This window comes from Ylistrum balloti, unplaced genomic scaffold (genome assembly GCF_031769215.1).
Source record: "Ylistrum balloti isolate Yb309-2 unplaced genomic scaffold, AGI_CSIRO_Ybal_v1 Utg370338, whole genome shotgun sequence".
Lineage (NCBI taxonomy): Eukaryota > Metazoa > Mollusca > Bivalvia > Pectinida > Pectinidae > Ylistrum > Ylistrum balloti.
The window spans coordinates 254677-276442 of record NW_026782244.1 but is presented as its reverse complement, the minus strand read 5'-3'; the positions used below and the strand labels follow the sequence as shown (position 1 = coordinate 276442).

General features: G+C 35.5%; 1 protein-coding gene across 1 annotated transcript; it reads left to right on the top strand.

Annotated features, from left to right (window-relative positions):
- Nucleotides 1-1269: 1269 nt before the first annotated feature.
- Nucleotides 1270-21188, top strand: LOC132553577 (uncharacterized). The gene is made up of 14 exons (XM_060217833.1): nucleotides 1270-1379; nucleotides 2109-2196; nucleotides 6297-6514; nucleotides 8494-8695; nucleotides 11241-11390; nucleotides 11644-11786; nucleotides 12012-12240; nucleotides 12699-12839; nucleotides 13516-13662; nucleotides 13882-13997; nucleotides 14664-14862; nucleotides 15343-15465; nucleotides 16489-16659; nucleotides 18275-21188. Exons 1-14 carry the CDS (start codon nucleotides 1356-1358, stop codon nucleotides 18535-18537), a joined length of 2214 nt encoding a protein of 737 aa, XP_060073816.1. The 5' UTR covers nucleotides 1270-1355; the 3' UTR covers nucleotides 18538-21188.
- The last annotated feature ends 578 nt before the right edge of the window (nucleotides 21189-21766 follow it).

Genomic DNA, 21766 nt, shown 5'->3' with positions numbered 1-21766 from the left:
TCAGTTCATTAAACATCTTACCCAGGCAAATATTTATTTTTACTTGAAACTTGAAATATGTGTCACTGGAGAGGACGTTAATAATGCTGTATTAACTACTTGTGCCCATCCTATTATCTTTTTCCTAGCAATAAAATACGTTTGAAACTACATATTTGCGCGCCTGGAACGTGGAAGAACGTGCACTTCTTATGTTTATTTTGTGTCAACTTGCTACACGTGTGTTTGAACTGTGATTAGGTTAGTTGTTAATATTATTCTATAACTTGTCTTAATTGGAGGAAGTAAAGGCAATAATAATAATAATAATAAAAAGCTTAATGTCCCATTCAGTTATTTGTTGACCAGCCTTACCACTGCTACTCTTTTGACCAGTGATAAGTATATAATAGCATTTATTAGCATAAATAGTGGACGCAGGCTTGTAGCCTCTATGTCCACATCAGCATCAACACATAGCATAAAGTAAATAATTCCTATGTACAATGGCTTAACACTGTAAAGGGTTATTTTTCCAGTGTCCATCTAGCCTTTTTTCAAATCGTATAACAGATTCAGCATTGACAACATTTTGGGGTAAGCTGTTCCATAAATCAACAACTCGATAGCTGAAGAAATGCTTCCTTCCATCAAGACGACATCGCTTCATAAATACTTGTTATTGTTATTAGATATCTGGTTCTATTCATATTGTCCATTTGGAAAAAAACTTCTTGTTACCTTACCATCATATTTATTAGTTAACATTTTGAAAACTGTCATCTTATCTCCTCTGGTCCTGCGGTCTTGTAGTGTCGGCAGATAAGTGAATCTCATTTTCGTGACAAAAATATAATTAGATTTGAATAACTTATCACAAAACTGACACGAGTCAATAGGAAAATCACACTGCTTTTAAATGCTATGTATTTAAAGATGTTTCTAATTATAATTTTGGCTGAAAATGGTATTCACTATAGGGCGGCACTATGTATCAGTTGAAGTTATACATTGTTTTTGTTTTTGTAAGTATCAAAATTAAAAATATTCTTGTCACAGAACGAAGCACAATCAATTTGAAAATGATTAAGCTTTCTAATACTGTTTATTTTTAAAGGGTTAGTTATGTACGCCTTTAGAAAAAAACATGTATCATAGCTACTTAACTCGAACTTCTCCGCAAATAGATGTAGGTAGTTTCTTATCGTTCCGTATTATACGTTCTCGATTGCAGGGTAGTTTCATCGGGAGTGGCCTCCCTTTGAGAGTTCTTACTTCCACTGTAAACACACATGAGAGTCAGCTGACATGCATCACACTTGAGAGTTGAGATCTAAACGGGTCAGCTGATCATTACTGTCCACATACAGTAAAAAATGCAGCTGTATATTGTCGCACTGGTATGTTTTTAATATTTAACTATGAGACTGGACTGTTTCGCTAGAATATTGTTGCTAGCAGATCATTTAGATATTTTCAGGTTTTATAGACTGTTACAACTTCCTGTCACAGTTAAAATTATTGCTTGCATTTGTATTAGACAAAAGAGCTCTGACTTTCTATCCGCAATTTTTGTCCCGATCGCGTGAGTATACGTCATGGGTTGAAAGGAAAACGACCCAAATATATAACAATGTGTGATGAACAAATTTGGAAGATTTAAATCCTTGTATGTTTACGGATATTGACAAAGGGTGGGCAAATTTGTGTATTATACCCAAGTAAATAGTTTTCTAAGACTTGTTAATATTAATGTACAATGTGTAACGTGTTTTGTAAGAAATAGTTTTAATTATCTTGCTTGTCTGCCTCACATTTCATAATTGCCAAAACGGTGTAAGTCTGTTCTTTCACAGGCTCGATAATAATGCATTTAAAAGCATTGCCGTTTTTGTTCTGTATAACATGTCTTGCATGAATGATGTGGTTGATGATTCGAAATGACTGATACTTTATATATTTATAAATCATAAAATTCTTACATTATTTGTATGCAGCTGTACATGTATTAACAGTGCAGTATATTACTATACATATTTGCTATTTTTTATTTAAAAAAACATTGGAAAGCTTCATATTTGTAGATATTGTCATATGGGTGTTTATCTAGATGTCTCCTGTTTTTAAAGGGAATTCTATTCAGTTATATCCAAGTTGTTGAGCCTCAACATGGACAAACAGTAAAGCATGTTCACATGATCTTCATGAACCATCTAGGTAAGTGTAATTTTCTTCTTAAACATCATTTCCTTTTGGTTTCTTGCAGGAAAACATAATTGACTTGAAGTTTCTGGAGAAAATTATTTTATATGCAAATTAATAATCAAGCTATGCTAGATTGTTTTTTCTTTTTTTATTTCATAGATTATAACTAATTCATTATGTATGAATCAATCCAACAGACTGGAGGCGGGTTCTTCAAAGATTTATTATAGGTAGTCGGTCTACCGGTTTCGCCCTTCTAATTGGGGTTCATCAGGACAACATTACCTTGAGAAATATCCCTAAAGTATACTTAGGGCGGGCAAATCTACATTGTTACTTATGACGTGATTAATTACGATTGATAACTCTATAAATTATTATGAACATATAATGTCTGTCAGTATCCTTCACGGTTATATCTGTACAATTATAAACAATAAAGTTAGTATGAGCAATTAACTCAGTTCATTGATTCTCATCTAAGCACAGCGTTGACATGGATTCTGACTGGTACTTCAATTCCCGGTAATTCACGCGCTTCTCATCTTCCACTTCGGATGAATTGGGGGTCGAGGCCGTGCTATCTGAATCGCTTAAAGCCAAGTCCTGCTTCAATAAATCAATGGCTTCCTCCAATACTGGTCTCATCGGGGGGCCGCTGATGTTGATTTTGGTTGCTGGCCGTATTCTAAATTTAGCGTTCTCCAGTTGTTTTCTGGTGAGTACTTTGAACGGTCTTTTGCTGTCTGGTTTGACCGCTTCCTGTCTAACTTTATCCTCGTAAACCTCAGAATATGTAGATTTTCATATAAAATCGCTAGCCTCTAGCACGGACTCCTACATTAAGGACACTAATGATTTTTTGAGGAAAATAAACGAACTAGGGGTCCTACCTAAGGACAGCCTACTATGTATGGCGGATGTATCATCGCTGTACACTTCTATACCACACGCGGAAGGAATTAGAGCCGCTAAAACGGCATTGGATAACAGAACAAACAAACAACCCAGCACTTGGATTATACTCAGAATGACGGCGATAATTCTCACGAACAACTGCTTTAGATTTGGTAAAGAGTTTTACCTACAGAAGCAAGGCACGGCCATGGGCACCAAAATGGCACCGAACTACGCTATAATTTTTATGGATTTTGTGGAACGCCGATTCTTATCCACGCAAAGACTATTACCTCTAATATGGTGGAGATACATTGATGATATCTTTTTTATTTGGCCACACTCTCGAGAGGCGCTATCCTCATTCCGTGAGGCTATGAACTCGTTTCATACCACCATCAAGTTCACCTTTGAAGTAAGTGAAATAGAAGTGAATTTCTTGGATACTACTATCTACAAACTCCCTAACGGGAGTCTGGGGAGCAGATTATTCAACAAACCCACTAAAGCATTTTTGTATTTACACTATCGGAGCTGCCATCCACGTCAACAAATTACCAGCATACCATACTCCCAGGCATTGAGGATTAAGAGAGTTTGTAGCGAGACCATACACTTTGAACATGAATGTCAACAGCTATTGAACAGATTTGTTTCAAGAGGATATCCTAAACAACTAATTTTGAACGCTATTGACAAGGCGAGGAGGGTCCGGAGGGACCAGCTTCTCAACCCAAGTCACAATGAATCCAACAAAAAATTGATACCGTTTATTGTTACGCATAACCCGAGAAATCCGCCTATAGCACAGTATTTGCGGAAATATAAATATATTCTTAGACAGAGCCCGCCTACAGAAAAACTTCTTGAGTACCGCATGATAGTGGCATTCAAGAGACCTAGATCTATCAGAGACCTTCTGATCAGAACCGATATCAACCAGAGCACGGTCCAACACGGGAGCGGACCATGTGGACAACAATGTAGGATTTGTAAATTCATGGTAGCGAACGTAGTATTTACCAGTAAATCTACAGGGGAAAGTTACAAGATTAGAAACCATATAACTTGCAAAAGTGTAAACGCCGTATACTTGATTACCTGTAAGATATGTGGGATCCAATACGTAGGTCAGACTTCTACTACTATTAATACCAGGATCTGAAACCATTTATATGATATTATACACGGGAATCAAGAGAAACCCGTAGCGCGGCATTTTACGTCGCCAGGTCACAATGCCGATGACGTTATAGTTACCGGCATAGTGACCGACGTCAACAACATCAACTGCCGTCTACGGACTGAAGAAAGCTGGATTAGGATCTTACGTACACGACAGCCGGAAGGCCTAAACTTGATATCATAATGCCGAACCTCAAGAAAATTCCACAGAAGCAGGTAACCAAAACCAAACCCACCAGATCCATAAGAATACCGTGTATTCTATGTGGTAAATCTTATGCCTCCATAAGGAATTTAAGAAGACATGTTAATGTGGCCCACGTGGCCATCAAAACCTGGTACAAATGTAAAATATGCAAAAAAACATTTGGCAGAGATGGTGATTACAAGAGACATATGAAGAATTTCCATCCAGGTTACGTCGTCGAACCTGAGGTTTACGAGGATAAAGTTAGACAGGAAGCGGTCAAACCAGACAGCAAAAGACCGTTCAAAGTACTCACCAGAAAACAACTGGAGAACGCTAAATTTAGAATACGGCCAGCAACCAAAATCAACATCAGCGGCCCCCCGATGAGACCAGTATTGGAGGAAGCCATTGATTTATTGAAGCAGGACTTGGCTTTAAGCGATTCAGATAGCACGGCCTCGACCCCCAATTCATCCGAAGTGGAAGATGAGAAGCGCGTGAATTACCGGGAATTGAAGTACCAGTCAGAATCCATGTCAACGCTGTGCTTAGATGAGAATCAATGAACTGAGTTAATTGCTCATACTAACTTTATTGTTTATAATTGTACAGATATAACCGTGAAGGATACTGACAGACATTATATGTTCATAATAATTTATAGAGTTATCGATCGTAATTAATCACGTCATAAGTAACAATGTAGATTTGCCCGCCCTAAGTATACTTTAGGGATATTTCTCAAGGTAATGTTGTCCTGATGAAGCCCAATTAGAAGGGCGAAACCGGTAGACCGACTACCTATAATAAATCTTTGAAGAACCCGCCTCCAGTCTGTTGGATTGATTCATACCTATTTAAGCTCACCCCTTCTCATCAATCCCCTGCATACCCTAGGGTATCCAGGCGGGAGGCGAATAACCTGCAGACCTCTATTAAATACAACAGCGGCGTTGGCTCTATCCTTTACTCACTAATTCATTATGTTTTACAAATTTATGAAATGAAACATAACCAGAAAATTGTGATATTTTTTTTTTAGCTCATTGAACTGCAGTGGTGTTGCATCCATTCTCCATCTGGTGTCAATTTTTTTTTCTTTAAAAGACTTATTATCAATATGGCCAGATGGCATAGAATCATGATGGACAGCCCCCTGAATGAAGCCTGTGAAAAATTGTAAAAAGAAATGACTTTGACCTATAATTCAAGATCACAGAGGTCACAATTTGTTCAAACCTTGTACAACTCTGTAATAATGAAAAGGCCTAGAATAATGATACTGGGCTGGTTGGTCTGTTCCTACATGTGGACAGAATGCCAAACTAAGCTTGCAAAAAGAAATTACTTTCGCCAATATTCAAGGTCAAAGTGGTCAAATTTGAAAACACATTTGAATAACTTATCTTCAAAAAACCAAAAGCCTTTGCCTGGTACCTACAATGATCCAAAATTTGAGAAGAGAAATTACTTTGACCAAAATTCAGTGTCACAGGGGTCAAGTTTTTTGAAACCTTCAAACAATTTCTGATTTACCAAGTGGCATAGAATCATGATATTTAGCTGAAAGGTTACTTGAATGAACCTAATACAGTTTGAAAAAAGAAATGACCTTGACCCATATTTAAAGTTATAGGGGTCTTCTCATTAAGATTAATCAAGGATTTGAGTGTCTGTGATGTAGGTTCATTGGATCTCTTTATGTTGATTTCATTAGAAAGAAACAAATTGTGACAGTATTTGATACAATCTTGTGATATTTGACTACTACCACTACCATTGTGTAAATATTATAAAACACTGTAATATATGTGTATAACACATTTATATTGTTATCCAGATGTTGGATATGATGGTCTCCTTCCTAAAGAGATTGGCTTCATCAACAACATTCTAAATAAGTATTTCAATGAGTACTTTCCCCGTGCTATCAAAGTAGCTACACAACTGATGGGTCTGGGGTACTATGAGAAGTTAATCTACACCACACACCCCTGGCTGGTCAGTCTATATATGGACTGTCCACAATACCTCACACTGGCCAATATACAGCTCCAGGTAATTATGTTGTAGCACCTATATATATAATTTACAAGAAAAAGTAAAACCTTTAACATATATCATCCAAAGTATCTACTGTCACACATGTGATGTTTGATTCTATATGTGTTAAGTGTTAAATGTTGTGGCATATATAATCTGAAATGCTTCTTTTGCATGTAAAAGGTTTGTAGAATGATACAAAATAAACAAAAGTGTTTTGCTAGTGCCTTAAAATGAAAATGGTTTTCATAGAGCATGTCTGATATACACAAGGGAGATAATGCCTAATGTTCATAGAAAATATCAGGTCTTCATAAACACAATACATACATGTCTCCATAAACACAATACATACAGGTCTCCATAAACACAATACATACAGGTCTTTATAATCACAATACATACAGGTCTTCATAAACACAATACATACAGGTCTCCATAAACACAATACATACAGGTCTCCATAAACACAATACATACAGGTCTTCATAAACACAATACATACATGTCTTCATAAACACAATACATACATGTCTTCATAAACACAATGCATCCAAGTCTTCATAAACACAATACATACAGGTCTACATAAACACAATACATACATGTCTTCATAAACACAATACATACCTGTCTTCATAAACACAATACATACAGGTCTTCATAAACACAATACATACATGTCTTCATAAACACAATACATACATGTCTTCATAAACACAATACATACATGTCTTCATAAACACAATACATACATGTCTCCATAAACACAATACATACATGTCTCCATAAACACAATACATACATGTCTTCATAAACACAATACATACATGTCTACATAAACACAATACATGCAAGTCTCATAATCACAATACATACATGTCTACATAAACACAATTTATACAGGTCTTCATAAACACAATACATACAGGTCTTCATAAACACAATACATACATGTCTTCATAAACACAATACATACATGTCTTTATAAACACAATACATACATGTCTTCATAAACACAATACATACATGTCTACATAAACACAATACATGCAAGTCTCATAATCACAATACATACATGTCTCCATAAACATGATTTATACAGGTCTTCATAAACACAATACATACAGGTCTTCATAAACACAATACATACATGTCTACATAAACACAATACATACATGTCTCCATAAACACAATACATACAGGTCTTCATAAACACAATACATACATGTCTTCATAAACACAATACATACATGTCTACATAATAATCACAAATCACAATACATACATGTCTCCATAAACATGATTTATACAGGTCTTCATAAACACAATACATACAGGTCTTCATAAACACAATACATACATGTCTACATAAACACAATACATACAGGTCTTCATAAACACAATACATACATGTCTACATAAACACAATTTATACAGGTCTTCATAAACACAATACATACATGTCTCCATAAACACAATACATACATGTCTTCATAAACACAATACATACATGTCTTTATAAACACAATACATGCATGTCTTCATAAACACAATACATACCTGTCTTCATAAACACAATGCATCCAAGTCTTCATAAACACAATACATACAGGTCTACATAAACACAATACATACATGTCTTCATAAACACAATACATACAGGTCTTCATAAACACAATACATACAGGTCTTCATAAACACAATACATACATGTCTTCATAAACACAATACATACATGTCTTCATAAACACAATACATACCTGTCTTCATAAACACAATACATACATGTCTTCATAAACACAATACATACAGGTCTACATAAACACAATACATATAGCCAAGTTTGGTGATACATATTCAATTTTTATGAAAATGAACATAAATTTGAAATTCAATAGAAGTTTTTGGGGCAAAATATATTATATTTTTTAAAAAGAAATATTTAATTTTGGTTGTTTAAACCAGAGTTTAAATTGAATCTTTCTCAACAGTGTCCTAATGCAACAATGAAGGAGATGTTCATAAACGCAGTCAAAAGTGGGATCATCACTTGGCATGCTGGCCCAATGAACATGCAGTTTGAGACATTAGAACCATCAATAGTTAAGTTTGGCCTACAGCTAAGTACAGACTTAGACAGACGATTTAACATTACCAGAAAACATCGCACCCTCAGTCAAAGAGATGTTCCAGGTAAATATAAAATCATCACTCTCAGTTAGAAAGATGTTATCACCTTCAATTAGAGGGATTTTCTAGGTAGTTAACACCCCCAAGAGTGAAGAGTAGGCCATCCGTCAGAAAGATATTCTAGGTAGTTATTACCCTCTGTCAGAGAGACATTCTTAAGTAATTATCACCCTCTGTCAGAAAGATATTCTAGGTAGTTATCACCCTCTGTCAGAGAGATATTCTAGGTAATTATCACCCTCAGTCAGAGAGATATTCTTAAGTAATTATCACCCTCTGTCAGAAAGATATTCTAGGTAGTTATCACCCTCTGTCAGAGAGATATTCTTAAGTAATTATCACCCTCTGTCAGAGAGATATTCTAGGTAATTATCACCCTCTGTCAGAGAGACATTCTAGGTAGTTATCACCCTCTGTCAGAGAGATATTCTAGGTAATTATCACCCTCTGTCAGACAGATATTCTAGGTAATTATCACCCTCTGTCAGAGAGATATTCCAGGTAGTTATCACCCTCTGTCAGAGAGATATTCCAGGTAGTTATCACCCTCTGTCAGAGAGATATTCCAGGTAGTTATCACCCTCTGTCAGAGAGATATTACAGGTAGTTATCACCCTCTGTCAGAGAGATATTCTAGGTAGTTATCACCCTCTGTCAGAGAGACATTCTAGGTAGTTATCACCCTCTGTCAGACAGATATTCTAGGTAGTTATCACCCTCTGTCAGACAGATATTCCAGGTAGTTATCACCCTCTGTCAGAGAGATATTCTAGGTAGTTATCACCCTCTGTCAGAGAGATATTCTAGGTAGTTATCACCCTCTGTCAGAGAGATATTCCAGGTAGTTATCACCCTCTGGCAGACAGATATTCTAGGTAGTTATCACCCTCTGTCAGAGAGATATTCCAGGTAGTTATCACCCTCTGTCAGAGAGATATTCCAGGTAGTTATCACCCTCTGTCAGAGAGATATTCTAGGTAGTTATCACCCTCTGTCAGACAGATATTCTAGGTAGTTATCACCCTCTGTCAGAGAGATATTCTAGGTAGTTATTACCCTCTGTCAGAGAGATATTCTAGGTAGTTATCACCCTCTGTCAGAGAGATATTCTAGGTAATTATCACCCTCTGTCAGAGAGATATTCTAGGTGATTATCACCCTTCGTCGGACAGATATTCTAGGTAATTATCACCCTCTGGCAGACAGATATTCTAGGTAATTATCACCCTTCGTCAGACAGATATTCTAGGTAATTATCACCCTCTGGCAGACAGATATTCTAGGTAATTATCACCCTCAGTCAGAGAGATATTCTAGGTAATTATCACCCTCTGGCAGACAGATATTCCAGGTAGTTATCACCCTCTGTCAGACAGATATTCCAGGTAGTTATCACCCTCTGTCAGAGAGATATTCAGACTTCAGTAGGTATAGCCCTTACTAAGACTACTTTTTTTTCACTCTGACCTCTATAGATGTCTTACCTTACTTGGATCTCTGTAGTTGTCTTCCCCACTGAGATATGTGTAGATGTCTTACCCTACTTGGATCTCTGTAGATGTCTTCCCCTCTCTGACCTGCATAGATGTCTTCCCCACTCTGACCTCTGTAGATGTCTTACCTTACTTGGATCTCAGTAGTTGTCTTCCCCACTCAGATATGTGTAGATGTCTTACCTTACTTGGACCTCTGTAGTTGTCTTCCCCACTCAGATATGTGTAGATGTCTTACCTTACTTGGATCTCTGTAGATGTCTTCCCCACTCTGACTAGTGTAGATGTCTTACCCTACTTGGATCTCTATAGTTGTCTTTCCCACTCAGATATGTGTAGGTGAAGCCTGTAACTCTGACCTTCGTAGGTATAAAAACATCTAATTCCGACTTCTGTAAGTGTCTTACCCCATTTGGATCTCTAGGTTTTTCTCCTCAGTCATGCCTGAGTATGTGTTTCCCTGACTAAAACCACTGTAGGTGTAACCCCTAGCTTAGATCTGTGTAGGTGTTACCCCTCACTCAAACTTTTGTAAGTGTCTCCTTCACTAAAACCGCTAAAGGTGTAACACCTCACTTCAACCTAGCTCAGTGTTACTTGCCTTTCACCTCAGATCACTGTAGGTGTAACTCCTAACTTAGATCTGTGTAGGTGTTACCCTTCACTCAAACCTGTGTATGTGTCTCCCCGACTCAGATCACTGTAGGTGTAACCCCTAGCTTAGATCTGTGTAGGTGTTACCCTTCACTCAAACCTGTGTATGTGTCTCCCCGACTCAGAACACTGTAGATGTAGCCCCTAACTTAGATCTGTGTAGGTGTTCCCCTCACTCAGGCCTGTGTAGGTGTAACCCCTCACTTAAACCTAAGTAGTATCACTCACCACTCAAAATGTCTGAGATGAGTGTCCTAATGATTCAGTGACCAGGAGGCTTTAGACATTTCAGCCCAATGGCAAAATGGTGCACCTTTAAGAAACATAGATTAAGATGTACCTTCTGTTTCAGACACAACTCAAGAAAAAATATTAAAAATTGATTTGTAATTGATTTCTAGGCATGAGTCAGGCCCTGATTCCCCTATTTGAAGAGATGGGTGTAGAGGCTGTCAGTGTTGGCGTCAACACAGTTACCTCCCCTCCTGCTGTTCCACCTATTTTCCGTTGGACCTTTAAAAACTCAAGTGTCATTGGCTTGTGGCACCCAGGTAGGTTTAAAAGAGATACAGAATATATTCTTTTAATTGGATTAATGTATGCATGTTGATGTGCTTTATCTCTCATCTTCATCTTATAAATATTAGCATATAAACATATGTATAATAGGAGCCAAAATAGGAAAGTTTCAAATAATAGAATTTTTCCTCCTTTCATGGAATTTATTTTGTTTTATTGAGAAACCTGTATATGCTCTCATTTTTTTTAAAAAAAATTTACTGGAAATTTGTATTGTGATGGTAGGGGGATATCCTGAGGTTCCAGGTCCATTTCCTTTTTCGCCTGGAGGACTGTCTCGACATGATTGTGCTACATTCCCAGACTTTGACCATGCCTTGTGTTTCGGATTCAGAACAGATAACAGTGGACCACCCATGGACATAACTGTAAGATCCACACCAGAGTGGTGCACAAATTAATGTGTATAATATAAATCGTGCAATATATACTTAAAGGGTTTAAATAAACTTCTGGTTACCAATAAAATAGAGCCATGTTAAAGTTGACTGTAAAATGTAAAAGTTTATTTCACACACAATGTTATATGATAATTTTTGGTCTTGTAAAGATCTGCTTTGAGCAATAGCCAAATCTGGTATTTTTGTCTTCAGGAAGTTTTAAGATTCTATGAGATTGCAAGATCACAGTTTCCAGGAGCCGATGTACAAGCATCTACATTTGAAGATTTTGTTGCTAGCTTGGAACCAATCAAATCTAAACTTCCAGTGGTTACTAAGGAACTGGGGGACACCTGGATACAGGGATCAGCTTCTGATCCACGAAAAGTCGCTGAGATGAGAGCCTTAATGAGAGTGAGGGCTTCATGTCTAGAAAACAGAGGTAAGATCTACCCTTTAATCTTTAAAAAAATATTTTCAGGTCAGTTACATGTATATGGAATTTTTTCATATTTCAGTACAGTATCTATACATAATGACATCTTAAATCAATAACTTAGGCCTTTAAGTGCTTTTCACTTGAACTTTTCATTTCTGTGAATCTGGTGTGAATCTTAACCAAGGAAGCTTGTTTGAGATTGCACATCTGCTTCCTTAATATTCTTGTTGATTATCATAATTGACAACAGGGCCATGTTTTCTGTATGTATAATATTTGCAGTTGCTTAACATTACACAAGAGTTATCTCAACTGCATAGCTGTAAAGTACAGCGTAGAAGTGGGAACCATTTATGTGTAATAGATAATGTTTTTAGGTTGTTAAAGTTCACAACAATTCTAGTGGCTTAAGATTTACGACTAGGAACAAAATCTCCTAGCATAACATCTTTCTGTTTCAGCTTGTTCTCTCACTGATGACCGATTCTATAACTCCAGTCGTTTCCTCCTCAAGCTTGGAGAACACACCTGGGGACTTGATAGTGTGTTTGACCGCATTCATTGGACAAATGACGAGTTCTATAAAATGCTGGATAATGGAAGTAAGTCACAGGTGTTATCTCCCTTGAGTGGTCCATGCTTTACAGAATAAGCATTGCAAAGTCAGCAAGTTTATTTGTCTAATTCAAAGCTTTTAAAAAGCCACTCAGTATAGTAGATTCTTTCTAAACAGGCTCACTCTCATCCGGAATCCTATTTTGCCCTTTAAATTATTATTGTCCATACTAAATTTTGTGTGGATCATTACCTTAAAGTGTAAGAGGTGTAAACATGAAACTTCATAGCTAGATAGATCTCTACAAGGAGAAGTGCAGTGCACCAGAACCATCACTCTTTTTTGCATAATTAAGGAGTTATTGTCCTTTGTTATTTTTCATACTTAAATTTTGTACGGAGAATTACACTAAAACTATAAGAGGTATCAACTTGAAGCTTCATAGGTAGATAAATCTGAACAAGACGGAGGGCATTGAACAAGAACCATAACTCTCTTATTGTCCATTGCTATTTTTTAAACTTAATTTTTGTCCCATTCAGGGAGTATAACCCGTCTTTGACGGCCCTTTTATCAAAGCTGTTGTTTCATGTTTGCATTGGTTAAATTTTTTGTGAAACTGCTTTGTTCTCATTCATGAATGTGCTTGATGGTCCATACTAAAGTTACATAACCAAATGTTGGCAGTTTACCTAACTTGTGTGAGTTTAATTGTTTATTAGCCCAGAACTTTGTGAATGGAGTGCTGTCTTGGCAGGAACAGAGAGCATTCTCCTACATCGGTGTTGATGCCTTAGGGGACCATCCCATTGCCAAAAACATGCAAGCTGAGCTTGCACAGATCCCTGCTACTAAACCAAGCATTAATGGTGAGTTATTAGCTTTACATCAACTACAAAAGAAATATTCAGCAATTCAAAATTTGATGGTGAAGGATTATGTGGTGAGAGTGATAGAAGTTTTCCACCAAACAGCATCATACAAATCAATATTGATTACAGGTACATGTGTACCTCTTCTACCAAGTTTATAAAATAAGATCTGTTTCAAAATCTATCAGATATTATCAAACTTCTCCGATATTGTAGACTATGATGTGGTCGCCTCTATGCTAGACCTTCATAGTTGTCCTAATGGATTCCAGTTCCAGTTTGATAAAGAGGGAGCTATGACTCGACTCTATTTACCAGGAAGTTATGAAGAAGTAAGTATGGTGTAGCAATATTTTTATTACCTGTAACAATTTTGACATGGTTTTATACATTATTCACAGTAAGTATTCCAAAATTCTTAACAAATAACAAATCTATTACTTTCAATCAGTTTTCCTCTATCATGTGCTGATAACAGGTTCATATATATATATACCAAGAGTTATGCTGATGACCAACCAAAAATATCTCCAAAGAAAGTGATATCAAATGATTGTTTCACCAATTTAGATTCTGTATCATCTACTTAGATGCTGTTTAAGTTAATGTATGCATAGCTATCCAATTTATGTGATAAATAGAATCTAATACTCTTTTCCACTTCACATGCAGTTTACTAAACTTGTCACAATGTTTGTTTTATTTTACATATAACTTCCTGAGACTCTGTAAAACAAACATTTTTTAGACTTGTTTTATCAATCTCATATGTAAGATCATCTTGCTTCATATTTAGCAAAGTTACTATTTGTTCGATATTTAAGATCTGACTTCAAAATAATTATGAAAGTAATAATTCCGCAATCATATAATGCTACATAACTATTTTTTTGTTTTTTCAAGCTTTATTCTGGGTTTATCTCCATTTGATGTCAATGTTTAATAACCTTTACAAAATCATAATTTTTATTTTATTTCTCATTGTTTTTTTTCACTAGTCCTGGGCTTCTACTTCCCATCCCTTGGGCAAGTTTATCTACCAGACTCTGAACCAGTCAGACTTTGACTACTTCAACCAGAATTACCCTTATAACAAGAAATTTGACCTTGGTATTGGAAAATTCAACATTTCCGAGAATGCCAATCCTTCAAGTCAGCAGTGGGAAGTTAGCCTTAAGCAATTATATAAATCCAAAAGTAAGCGGAAATTTTATTTTTCAACTCAAGAATATTTTTTCACTGAAGCAAATTATTTTTAAAGGAATTCTCTTGAGCGTAATTTTGTGACATCACACTAGAAAGTTCTACACCTTACTCAGATCAACTAGTCTTAAGTCAAGTTCAAATGTGAAATTTTCACTCATAACCTTTAGTGAATAAAAAGTTTGTGTGCTAGATTCTCTCGACACATTAACTTCATATTCTTACCATGTAGTATCACACCATCAAGTTCTACACCTGATTATATTTCAATGATCATTGATGATGCTTCAAGGTCAAAGGTCACACTTCACTACTTTTGGAAATAAAAGTTTTTTCAAAGACATATCATTAATCTTTCAACAGATTTAGTTCATATTCATGTCAAAGCATCACACAAGTCACATTTGTTGTAGTCTTACTGTACCTGAGTCACACATATCTGAGAAGGTAACTATCATTCTGAATCTACCACAGGTAACCTTTGTGAGTACATGCTATGCCTAGAGATGAAAGATACAGTTACCCTACAGCAGTATGGAGCACCAGCTATTATATTCATTAAATATGATGCAACAGTCTCCAGGACTAACATTCCAGGTGAGCAGACTATAATTAAGCATTGTGATAGTTTGAAATTTTATTATTGGTTTATTTGTCAACATTTGTACATAAAGGTATTAATGTATTGCAGTGGATATTAACTAAAAAATCCTTGTCTTTCAGTCTATTGTGTAAATCAGATGTTCTTTAATGGTTCAGTTCTTTTGTTCTTAAGATTTGGAAGTTAATAGATTACATAAGACAAAAATATCAATTAAAAAAAAAATCATGACAGTAATATCAAGAGCATCACAGAGGCTTGCAGAGTTGCTACCATTTTAGCTCACCAGCCCTAAAGGTGCAGGGTCATGATATTTGGACTCTGGCATGTTTATATGAATGACCTTGGCCTACTTTCAAGGTTACATGAATATAAACATTAGAGTCTTCTAAAGACACCTCAACAATCTAGAGGTTCCTGATCATGCTATTACGGCTATAGCATGCTAGGAAGAAGTGCTACAAAGCCTGTTCAAATCAACTCGACCTACTCATAAGATCACTGGGACACAGGTGTTTTAAATCCTAAACTAATTCTTCTCACTAACTAAAATGGTCAGGATATTCCACCAGTAGTATGCTGGGATGATTGGCTATCACATTTTTCCAAATAATTGACCTTGACCCAATTTGAAGATCATAGAGATTAGATATATGAGATTTTTTAGACTATTTCCTTTCAGTAAAAACCAATATGCTCAGAGTCATGGTATTTGTACCATACCATGTCTATCTAAAGGGACTTAAAGCTTCCAGTAATTGACTCAGCTGACAAAGTTTTCAGAACAGATTAGCAATACAGGCCCATTGGGCTATTTGTTTATATCTTAATAAGTCTGTATAATTTTTTTTAATGAATCTTTGTTGATATTGAGAAATTATCAAAAAAGTTATCATTATAACAGTCTTTCATGTGTCTGATAATTCCCGAGCCTGATAATATAGTGTTTAAGTATAGTAAGAGGAAATAACCTTGAAGTATATTTGAACTCCAAAATCTACATTTGTTTGCCTTTATAGCTGTTAGTGTAGAACTGCAGTGGTTCCAGAAGCCTCCAACAAGAATGCCTGAAGCTTATTATCTGTCATTTGAGCCACCACCGAAACAGAATCACCATTGGAGGTTACATAAGCTGGGACAGATGATCGACCCGCTCAACGTAATACAGAATGGCAGCCAGAGACTTCACGGTAGGTTATCAGCCAGCTCATGCTTTTCTAAATGTTTGACCTTTTATAAGATAGCACAATTAAACCTAGCTATCCTGAACATGTGTCGTTAAAATACATTTATACGACCATCAATTTGAAGTGAAAGTACAGTCACTAAAGTAAAGCTTGTGAAACTGCCATCAGTTGTCACTTAAACCTTGTTATTCTACCATTAGCTGTAAGTAAAACATAGTTGTAAGACACTGCCGTCAGTTGCCACTTAACATTGTTATACTGCCATCAGTTGCCACTTAACATTGTTACACTGCCATCAGTTGCCACTAGACATTGTTATACTGCCATCAGTTGCCACTAAACATTGTTACAATGCCATCAGTTGCCACTAAACATTGTTATACTGCCATCAGTTGCCACTAAACATTGTTATACTGCCATCAGTTGTCAGTATAACATTGTTACACTGCCATCAGTTGCCACTAAACATTGGTATACTGCCATCAGTTGCCACTAAACATTGTTACAATGCCATCAGTTGCCACTAAACATTGTTATACTGCCATCAGTTGCCACTAAACATTGTTATACTGCCATCTGTTGTCAGTATAACATTGTGTTACTGCCATCAGTTGCCACTAAACATTGTGACACTGCCATCAGTTGCCACTAAACATTGTTACACTGTCATCAGTTGCCACTAAACATTGTTACACTGCCATCAGTTGCCACTAAACATTGTTACAATGCCATCAGTTGCCACTAAATATTGTTATACTGCCATCAGTTGCCACTAAACATTGTTACACTGCCATCAGTTGCCACTAAACATTGTTATACTGCCAGCTGTTGTCAGTATAACATTGTGTTACTGCCATCAGTTGCCACTAAACATTGTTACACTGCCATCAGTTGCCACTAAACATTGTTATACTGCCATCAGTTGCCACTAAACATTGTTACACTGCCATCAGTTGTCAGTATAACATTGTTACACTGCCATCAGTTGCCACTAAACATTGTTATACTGCCATCTGTTGTCAGTATAACATTGTGTTACTGCCATCATTTGTCAGTATAACATTGTGTTACTGCCATCAGTTGTCAGTATAACATTGTGTTACTGCCATCAGTTGCCACTAAACATTGTTACACTGCCATCAGTTGTCAGTATAACATTGTGTTACTGCCATCAGTTGTCAGTATAACATTGTGTTACTGCCATCAGTTGCCACTAAACATTGTTACACTGCCATCTGTTGTCAGTATAACATTGTGTTACTGCCATCATTTGTCAGTATATGATTATAGTGTATTTACTCAAGTAAACATAGTGGTAATAGATCTGTATGATACAATGTAATGTTTATCCTGATTTTCCATACCTTAATTATATCTTATCTTGGTGATAATACAGACGTTATTGATACTCATGCTAATTCAGACTACAGGAAAGAGTCAAATGGCTTTACACCTGTAAGCTTCTATGTCATGATGTCATAAAGTATTTTTGCATCATCTCACTTTACCTGTTAAATGTGTTTATACTATACCTGTATATCTTAAAATACAAACAACAATTCATTGATATCTTTTTTTAAATGGTTTCATTAAACAGTTTGTACATGTTACACTTCAGTGGTCAATAAAGGGGTGTACTACCTTGACGATCGATCCTGTGGTATGGAGATCCTGTCGCGCGACGTCGGGCTGGTGAATGTGTTGACGTCAGAGGATTACGTCAGTACGCTGCCACTACCGCTGTCACCTATCACTGATGTCACAGGAATGGCGTTCAATCTCTACAACAATATATGGGATGTCAACTACATCTTTTGGTATCCTTATCAAATGTCCGACACTGACTCCAAGTTTAGATTTACTCTGAACTTCCATCAATGATGATATATACTAGTACAAAAGACTGAGTGAAAATGCTGTGAAATGTTGCATTCTTTTGGATACGGGTGAAGTTTGATAGATTTATCCTTGGATGTTATAGTTAAAGTAACTGAATAACAAGTGGCAATGTTGTTCTGTAAGTGAAATCCATCGCTGGATATAATCTTGATAAAGTTTGATAATTTGATCTGAATCAAAACAACCAAAGAATGAGCAAGAGTATTTTGGTGAGATATACCATTAAAATCTTGTTATCTCAAACTCTTTTAACTCAAAGACTCTATAATTCGAAGTATTTTGTTAGTCTTGACCAAATTTCGCACAAAACATTTTAATTTATTTAAATCAAATATTCGTTCCGCAGTCTCGCTGAGTTTGAGATAAAGAGGTTTGACTGTAATAATGTTTAGATTGGCCATTAAATGTTTAGAAACCACAATCTTAATTAAGTGTGATAGACTGAAATTGTTTATGAATTGTTCAAAACAAAAAAAAAAAACCCAGTTTTTTTAATATCACTGCCTATAACTGGTATAGAAAACACCATTCACAACCCATTGTGTTTGTTCTGTATTAGAATAACACTGTGAAACATGTATATACTGTCATGGTGTGGGTGGAGTGAACTCAAGACTTATACGTTAGATCATTAATTATAATTTTATATCCATTGTCATGTGTAATACATTCAGCATAACTTACTGATTATTGATACTTAAATGGATATATATTCATGATGTACAGTAACATATGTGTGTGTTTGAAAAAGTGCTTGTTGTTTACAAGGTATCAAGATAGACTATGAAAATGTCTCAAACAGATCAATTTATTGTTTATATTACAGCTAGGTATAAAGAAAAGAACATTAATGTGATATTTGGTGGAAGATCAAATTAACACATTTTATGATTAATCAGAAATCAAATAATATTTAAATATTTGAGATTTTTGAAACATCAACAATGTTAAGCAAGCTTATCTCTTTTCTATCAAAAGATACTCTCTACTGTTTATAAGAAATTATAAAAAGAAAAAGTACACAAGATAAATGTACACATTGTAGAAATTGTGATTACAAGTTACACATTCTGTATTATGAGTATGTTTTGTGACGTGTGAAGTTTTTGTTCCACAATTTCTCTATCATATCAACTCAAAAGGTCTGGTTTTTCTTCATGACATTTCTGATCAATGTTTTTTTTTTTTTTTTAACTTTTAACTTTTAACTTTTGACTTCTCCTCAATTGATCTGAACTTTTTCCTTTTTTTTTTAAACAACAGAATCTACATCTCTTTACTACTTACATTTGATATTTGTTTTGACTTTTTTATGTTTATCCTTAATCAATTAGTGAAGTGTAACTATCATTTACATAATATTTATAAGTGATTTTGTTATTTTGATGTCATATTGAAGTTTTTTTAGTAATCATACCCCTAAATGAGTCGATTGTGTATACAGTTATGACTTTGTCAGTGCATCCATGTATACAAAGATCGTGACTACAAGATATTCCATGCACCTTGATAAGTTTTATTAGTTTACATACTCGCACCACAGCATCACACCATGAAACTTTACATATTATTAGATTTGCCATCTGTCAAGGTCGAAGTAACAGGTCAACCTTGAAAATTTTCAAAAGAAAAAGCTGGTGTACAAGATATATCCTAAACAGTTGAAAATGATAATATAAAGGTAATTTGGAGAGGGTGTTAATATATGTACAGAGTTGAGCTTTATTGTAAAATGATTTTAAAATAAGAAACAAGAAACAGGTAGAGCCAACACTGGGTAAGCTAGAAATGGTGGATAATGGGTTCCTTTGTCTCTCTGTCTGGATACCCGAAAGTATGCAGGGTGATTGAAGGTGTATTGATGATTTTAAAATGTTTCAAGAATTGTTCTATATTCTTGGTAATTATAGTCTACTTGGCTTACATTCATGTATATATGAAGGTAAATTCATACCTTTGCATTTATTTAACTACAAGAAATTTTGTAAATCCTTATATCATTACAAAATGGATTCAACATTCCCCGAAGATATTTTTTCTGTAAGAATTAATCACGGTATTGATATATTGCTGATTGCTAAAGTACCACACATTTTCTCATATTATCTAATAGAATTGTTACAGATTTTAAAAAGTTGAATATTCACTGCATATTAAAAACATAATAAAGACTGGCTGAAATATGTTATTTTTTAAATTCAATAGCAGCTGCCGAATGTTTTAAGAGGAATTGTTGGTGATTATGGTTTATATGAACAATTCTATGTGACGGAGACATAACGGTAAGAGAAGTTACCATCCAGCAATATTGTACTCTTGAAGAGCTTGGCAAGGGCTCCAAAATACAGCAGTGAGGACTAAAGAATAAAACATTTGCACATAATTAATGGATACCATATATATCTTGTCTTTAGGTATAATTGATCACAGTACACTTCTACATGGCTGACTCCTTCTCTTTTAAATTTCAGTAGAAAGTCCATGTTTCAAACTCCAACCTCATTTGCTGTCAACAGAGAATTTTAAGAACGATTTCCATATTTTTTTAAACTGTCCTGTTCTGTTTCTGCTTTGAGAAATCTTGGTCATTATTCTAGGTCACAGTGGATCACTCATATTGAAATATTTGTAAAACAAACCTGTATGTCAAATAAACAAAGTTGAATAATGCAATCACAAGGTTTTACTTTTAAGTTACAAACAGCATCATTTCAGGAAATAACATTTAATGTCAAAGACTTTAAAACATCTTTATCTCTTCTGACATAAGGCGCCAGTGAGCTTATGGTATGATAAAGAATTTGTGATCAGTGTCCATGTTCACCACAACATACAGTGATAAAGAATTTGTCATCAGTCCGTCGGTCAGTGTCCATGTTCACCACAACATACAGTGATAAAGAATTTGTCATCAGTCCGTCGGTCAGTGTCCATGTTCACCACAACATACAGTGATAAAGAATTTGTCATCAGTGTCCATGTTCACCACAACATACAATGATAAAGAATTTGTCATCAGTCCGTCCATGTTCACCACAACATACAGTGATAAAGAATTTGTCATCAGTCCGTCTGTCAGTGTCCATGTTCAACACAACATACAATGATAAAGAATTTGTCATCAGTCCGTCGGTCAGTGTCCATGTTCACCACAACATACAGTGATAAAGAATTTGTCATCAGTGTCCATGTTCACCACAACATACAGTGA

Bases quoted from the DNA above. Each gene is read 5' to 3' on its own strand.
- LOC132553577 (XM_060217833.1), top strand. From the start codon at position 1,356: ATGCAGCTGTATATTGTCGCACTG. The intron at 1,380-2,108 runs GTATGTTTTTAA...CTGTTTTTAAAG, and splicing joins AGCTGTATATTGTCGCACTG to GGAATTCTATTCAGTTATAT. The intron at 6,515-8,493 runs GTAATTATGTTG...CTTTCTCAACAG, and splicing joins TGGCCAATATACAGCTCCAG to TGTCCTAATGCAACAATGAA.